The 6,862-nt window shown below is 43.5% G+C and overlaps 1 protein-coding gene across 1 annotated transcript in view; it reads right to left on the bottom strand.

Moving 5' to 3' along the window:
- The window catches only part of LOC144092134 (uncharacterized), a 53,244-nt gene extending 48,482 nt beyond the window's left edge, over positions 1 to 4,762 (bottom strand). The window contains exons 1-2 of the mRNA XM_077624923.1: positions 4,531 to 4,762; positions 4,280 to 4,422 (exon numbers count right to left, since the gene is read on the bottom strand). Coding sequence (XP_077481049.1) covers positions 4,280 to 4,422; positions 4,531 to 4,762 — 375 coding nt within the window. The remainder of the gene's footprint in view (positions 1 to 4,279; positions 4,423 to 4,530) is intronic.
- Positions 4,763 to 6,862: the final 2,100 nt, after the last annotated feature.

Here is a 6,862-nt window from a genome sequence, read left to right on the forward strand (position 1 = left end):
GAGTGGGAACTCCGCGCCGGAGGCCCTGGCAGGTCTGTAACGTGAATGATGAGTCCGCGAGGAGGTGCTCCAACGGTTGCCATGGCGTTGCTACAAGTTGTTTACACCCTCAATGTCTCACACAACATCTGCTAGCAACGAGGGTGCGAGAGACGCAAAGTCGAGCGGCCCGGAATAATATTGCTAGAAATTGTTTCACCTCTGTTAAAAATTGAAGCCGATCCAGATGTAATTACCCAAATTTCCTCCTCACTGCAAACCCTCTTAATTACGACGTTAATGAAAATCCTTCAGCGATTTGGCAAACTAATGGATCGCGCGGTTTGCGTCAATTTAATTAGAATAATCCCTAATTGTCCAAATGAGCAAAAGACAATTTCTTCATCTTGAATAAATCCCCAGATAATCCTGAGCAAATCAGTTTAGATTCCGATCGCTTGCAGCCCATTGGGCGAGATGGCGGGGTGGGGAAGATGATTGGGAACCGATTTTGTGGCGGCGGATTTTGGGAGAGCTGGCCAGCCGGCGTCGCTTTGATGGATGGCGGCTGGCAGCGTGGCTAATGGCACGCTGATTCATTTGTTTGGGTGCTGTTGGATAACTACATTAGATGGACAGTCAGAGAAAAGCCGGCAGCGGCGCAATACATGCACTCGATGTGGTGGCCCGTGGGCCAAAGCCGGCCCACCACGTCACTTTGTGGGGCCGTCAAAGTAAATCAGCTCACCTACTCTGTGTTTCATGCTAGAATTATACTGAATATTTAATGGATGACTCTAAAATCAAATCTATCTAACCTACTCGGAAAAAAAAATCCAACATATCGGCAAGGGCTGGCTCTAGAGGTGACTGTGTAGTTCCCTTCAAAAAGAGTGCATTCACATAACTGGAAGTCAATAGTAATTAGCATTCGTCAACTATCGTCTCTGAACCTCTTGGCCAATCAGCTTAAAGCCTGGCTGTTAGACCAACAAAATTGCCATCACAACATTGTATAAAACTTTACTACTTGTGTGTCATCGTTTACCTTTAACCTGCACAAGGGACTAAAGATGTAAATTAGCCCTTAGCTACAACCTAGCATATTTACATATATGTTAGTTAACATGACTATGAATATGTTCATTAATATGCGTTGTCCCTTATTAAATAAATCGAACCCAAACGCCAAAAAATGAAATAGCATTAGGTGCCGGAGCCCAACTACAGGCAGTAGGCGGGGCAGATCGACGCAGCCAATCGCAGACGTCCAAACCCGGTTGAGCTAAAACACCTGGACTGAACAAGGTAATCACGAAAATGGTGCGCGCGACGCCTGGAAAGACCCGAGAACAAGACGCCGTTGATGAAAACCAGGATGTAAAAAGAAGGCGAGTTGCGTGTGATTCTGGCACGCTTGCGGATTGTCACGTTTGCGCTAGAACGGAACAGAACAGGAAGCAGAAAGCAATTAAGCCGATGACGAGGAGGACCGGCTTCCCCTCTGGGGAGCTTTGTGCCCCAATAACTAATTGCTGCTAGCTTTTATCTCTCCGCCGCAGCTTTAAAGCTCATCTAGCACCACAACACTTGACTTCAATTTCATCATGTGATACCTGTGTCAAGAAAAAGAAAGGTAGATGGTTGAATGGTGGGGGTTTTTCCCGCTACCGTCGGGAATAGAACATCAGGAATCAATAGATTTAAATGTCGGTCTTTATATTTCGGTCTATCTTCTGTGTTGACGAATTTCTCAAGTGGACTGACACCACCTGCCTGAGCTATGAACACCTGCTAACCCGCCCAAAAAAACCTTACGGCTCAGAGACATGAACTTCGTTTTTTATAAAGCCATTTGAAATAAAATTTGCAAAGTAGAATTAAAAAAACTATCAGGAAGATGAAGATGATCCAGAATAATGTTGCCAGGTCATAAACTGTAACTAGCAGTGGACAAAACTGACTGGCTGTGATTGACAGCGACAGACGTCTAATCCCTTTGAAGTTAAGAGGTCAAAAATGCTGTTGCTAGGTCAAAAATGGAAAAAAATAAAAACAAAGTTAAAATAATTGATTTAAAAACTAAAGACTTGAGCAGTGGACGAAACTCATCAGCTAATCCAGAAAAATGTCGCCAGGTCCTGAATTTAAGATTTTAGCAGTGGACAAAATTTACTAGCTAATCCAGGAAAATGTTGCCAGGTCCTAAACGCAAGATTTTAGCAGTGCACAAAACTCACTGGCTATTATGGACGGCGACCAATCCATTTGAAGTCGGAGATCCAAAATGCTGTTGCCAGGTCAAGTTGACAAGTTGATCATAAATGTAAAAACATGATTACAAAACTGAGGTGGTTAAAAACAGGCAGGCGAATGAATGAGTGGATGTTCATAGCCATTGCCTTTTCAAACAGAGCGGACACCAAGAGCTGTTCGGCTTCCCCGTTCCAACGGATTGGACATCTGTCGCCGTCCACGGCGATGCACAAGTGAAAATTAGATATTTTTGCGCCAGAATTTGCGCCCTCGGAAATTACCATTCGGCAATTACACGGTGTCACGAGCGATCGCTATCTCTTAAATGAGAAATGACAGGAGAGAGACGCCAGCTTCGCTTTTCAATCTCGGCGGGAAGCGCCGACGAGATGTTCCTGGATACCACCGCGGGGGCGGGGCACTCGCTTTCGATTCCGATCAATTAGGCTTTCGCGTTACCGCGTCGTCTTCCTCGGGGAAGGCGAACGACAATATTTGCGTTGACCTTCATGAGTTGGTCGCTGACGTGATGGGTGGTGAAAGATTGGGTTGGGGGCAACGGGGGCGGTGCCCCTCTAGCCGTTTATATGTCAATCAGGGAATTATGATAAAATATTTTCTTCGGGGATTGTTCGCATATGATTTTGGCTGACGGACAATGAAAGGAAGACGCTAATATTCATATCGGAAATAAACAGAAAAGCTCCCCGAAATGACAAAGTCTGCCACTTAATCTCCTATTTCTCTTATTTACATCATCCCTACTGAAATAGAAAAAAAATATGGATAATAATTTGAATGAAGTGCTAAAGATGGATCACCGCATACAAATAATGTTTTGGTTCAGTTTGACCGGGCAGAATAGGATTATTAAAATCCTCTTTGCTTGTTGTAAAATACGTGGATTTGTCGGGAATCAATATTTTACTGGCTGCTCGGATTTTTTATGGTTGTGAAAAAATGGCAGCCATTATTACCTTAAACCATGGGTGTCCATTTACCCCAATATAAAATCTGTGTCCGCCATTGGTGGGGAAACGTATATTTTTCAAGAAAACAAACAAATCCTGAAGAAGCTACGTATGTTCTCTTGCCAATGTTTGCGGTGCAGAACTCTGCAAAAGTAATTTACCAACGATGTCCTTTCATGTCCTGACAGAATAATAGCAACATATTTGTCCAAAGTGAAGCACGCTTGATGTGGAAAAAGTCAACGTGCATTGTTTACCAACTTGAGATAGGCTAGAAAAACCTTCTAATAAAGTGAAATAAGTCAATTTTCTTTCTCTTCAAATCCCCAGAAAATGAGACGCTAACATTTGTCATTTCATTATTATGTCCAATTTGTTGTTGTCACGCCAAGAGAAAAGGCGGCGTGTTTCTTTTCACCGTCAATCATACATCATCTGTGAAATGTTATTAAACGCAGCGTATCGATTCGGGCTCATTCCGCAAACAACATTGTCTCTTTTACTTGCCGCCATCATGACTCATTGTCACGTTTGACAGCGTGTCAGCGGCACCCCCCACACCCCCAAAAAATTGAATCAAAAGTCGACATTTGTTTTGCCAGACGACGCCGAAAACAATTCTGGACGCAATATGGACCGTTGTGTAAATCCGCAGATGGGATATAAAGTAGCGAACCTCGTCATCGTCCAATTACGCTGATTGGCGATCTATGTAGTTACGCATCTGGACAAAAAAATAAACACGGTGGTAGATAAAATCTAAAAAAAGTGAATATAATTAAAAAGGATGCTAAATTAACTGCGTGAAGACGGTTACATCTGGAAATGCATTTTTAAATCAATTATGCTACATCTCAGTTTGTCAAATATTAAATAAAAACTGACGTATACTACATTAAGTACGATGTAAAATGGTGCAATAGAGGTGACAGGAAAAAAACTTAACTTCATTTGGACTACACTAAAAACTAAACCCAAGATATCTAAAGTGGTAGAAAAATAAATAAAAAGTAGACCACATCTAGTAAACCTATTAACACAGCGTATCCATCTATTTTGGCTTTTTGGCTTACCTCCGACGTCATTGAGACGTATCGATGGAGACGTCGGGCCAATCCGGTTCTTTCCTCACTCGTGAACAAGACCCTGAGATACTCCAACTCCTCCGTTTGGGGAAGGACCTGACCCCTGACCCGGGGAGGGCACGCCACCTTAGCTGAGGGTAGAAACAAAAATGGGTGAGTGAATAGAGAACTTGGACTTCCTCAATTCAGTTCCTTCTTCAGGCACAAAACATTTTTCCGATTGCAGACCGTGATCTTACATTTTGAGGTCCTGATTCTCATCAGGACCTCAGCCCACTCCAATGTGGGCCTGATGAAGCCGGCAGAACTCTGTAATCTGATAAAAACTTGAGTTGCGATACCAAGACCAGCAAACCAGAACCTTGATATTCCCTCCGAAAAAATTGCAAACACGGCCAGTAACGTATAGATTGTTAATTCTGTGCTACCGGCATCGAAACGCCATCGGAACGGCGCACTTGAACCCGCCATCCTCGCCCGCCATTGGGACGACCGCTTACATCATTTGCGAGAGGACAAAAAGCCGAAGTGCAGATCAAAGCACATCGGCCGTCCCCGCTCATCCAACGGACAAAATTGGAAGAAATTGGGCCGCAAATGACGCCGGGGTCATTTGCGCTGCTTTGATTCCGCCGCAGCGGATCATTCCTAATAAGGACGGAAGCGCTGCTCGAGAGCGGTCGCGGAAATCTGAGAAGGGACGAGGACGATGCGATGCTAGTTGAATGCACAAACATGATAAAAATATCATACGATCAAATTTTTGAATGAATTGCGATTAAAAATATGCATTTTTTAAAAAACATAGAAGAGACATTGTGCTAATTTTTGAGGTGGTAGGACGTGACTACCGTATCGCCCTGAATATAAGACCCCCTGAAAAAAGACTTTTTGAAAACCAAATTCAATTTTTGTACAGAAATAATGACAGTACATCTGAAACAAATATAACAATATATTCGAGAGAGAAAAGCATGTTATTTTGGCTCATTCAAATCGTGGAAAAACTGTCTATCACATCTTAATATCGGAACATTTACATATGTAAACTAAAATGCAATCATATTTGAAAATAAATGGCTTCTGGTTTTTAAAATATAAATTAACCAATCTACTGTAATAAAACAACAAAACTGCAATAACTGCATCAACCATCAAAGTGTTCGGCATTCGCTTTAAACATATCTAGCGTTGCGAACAGGTATAATGTCTAGACCCCGAACGTAAGACGACCAACAGTCTTACTTCATTGCAAAAAAACACTTGTCTCATATTCGGGTCAATACGGTAATTAATACCAATTGTTCCGTTTGAATTGCGGCAGATTAAAGTGACGAACAAGCAGTACTTTGGAGCTAATTGCTAGCTTTTAACCAATCGATGCATTACAAGGCTAACTCTGTTTCTTAGTCCTCATCTTTAAGAGACTTGTCAGATTTGTTTGCACTTCTCAAAGCGCAGGCGGGTGTCTTGTAAGCACCGGTTCGACACGAGTCCCCCCCACCCCATAGCTGGACTTTGGTGTCCTCGGCGAGGCTAATAAGAGCCGAGCTGAGACGAGAAGGAGTCCAGCTGAAAGGCGGCCCGGAGGCTTATCTGCCGCTCGGCTCCCGCTTGATTCGCACTCAACTTCACAGATGGCGTCTTGTGAGTGCAAAGTCAACATCGGCGGCGGATCGACCCCCGCCTGCGCTTTACAGTTTGTTTACATTGGGAGCGGCGGCGCGCCGCATTTTAATGAAGGGCTCTGATTATTTGTCTTCATCGCGCTCATTCACGTTGACTGATACTTTCTTTATCCGGGGAAAGGAAGAGGAAATGGGATGACGATGGAATATTTACGGCGTTAGATCCGCGCCACATCGGCGTGTTGTGAAATACCGCGTGTGGTAAACGTGTTTGAAGCTTGCCAGGGTGATAGGCACTTCAATCGTGCTCGCGATGCAGTTCGTGTTAGAAGTATGATGCTATTCTTAACCAATCAGAAGTCGGGATGCAAGGCAAATGGTGGCATGCATCGAAGGCCATATTTTCCGATCAAATAGTTCTTTGACAATTTTGCTTGTTGGTATAATTTAAGTTTTTGTGATTGACATGAAAATTTACCAGAGAAAGTTGCTACAGTTAAGCTGTTGTTAGCCTGTTGACAAAAATCAAATCGAGACAGAATGTCCAGTTCAAGGAAGAACCGTGAAAGGACTTGCTGTTCAGAATTCAGCTCAGCTTGCGAACGTGACTCATGCCAAAACCACCCTTATCATCAAACCTGCTGAGGGCGGCAAAAACCCACATCTCCAACGGCTATATAAAGTTTGCTTCCCCCTTCTCGGCACTCTCAATGTGGTAAGAACCATTGTTTGTATCCATTGACGGTCACTGTTTTTTTTTTCATATGTGGCCCCACCGTTCTAAGATCAGGGCTTCGATCCCAGGTCCGGACCATCCTATGGGAAGTTTGCAGAATCTCCCGGGGCTTGGGTGGGTTTTCTCCAGGTACTCCGGTTTCCTCCCACATCCCCACATCAGGCTAATTGTACACTACATTGTTCCTAGACATGATTGATATTAGCT

This window comes from Stigmatopora argus, chromosome 17, assembly GCF_051989625.1.
Source record: "Stigmatopora argus isolate UIUO_Sarg chromosome 17, RoL_Sarg_1.0, whole genome shotgun sequence".
In the NCBI taxonomy this organism is placed as follows: Eukaryota; Metazoa; Chordata; class Actinopteri; order Syngnathiformes; family Syngnathidae; genus Stigmatopora; species Stigmatopora argus.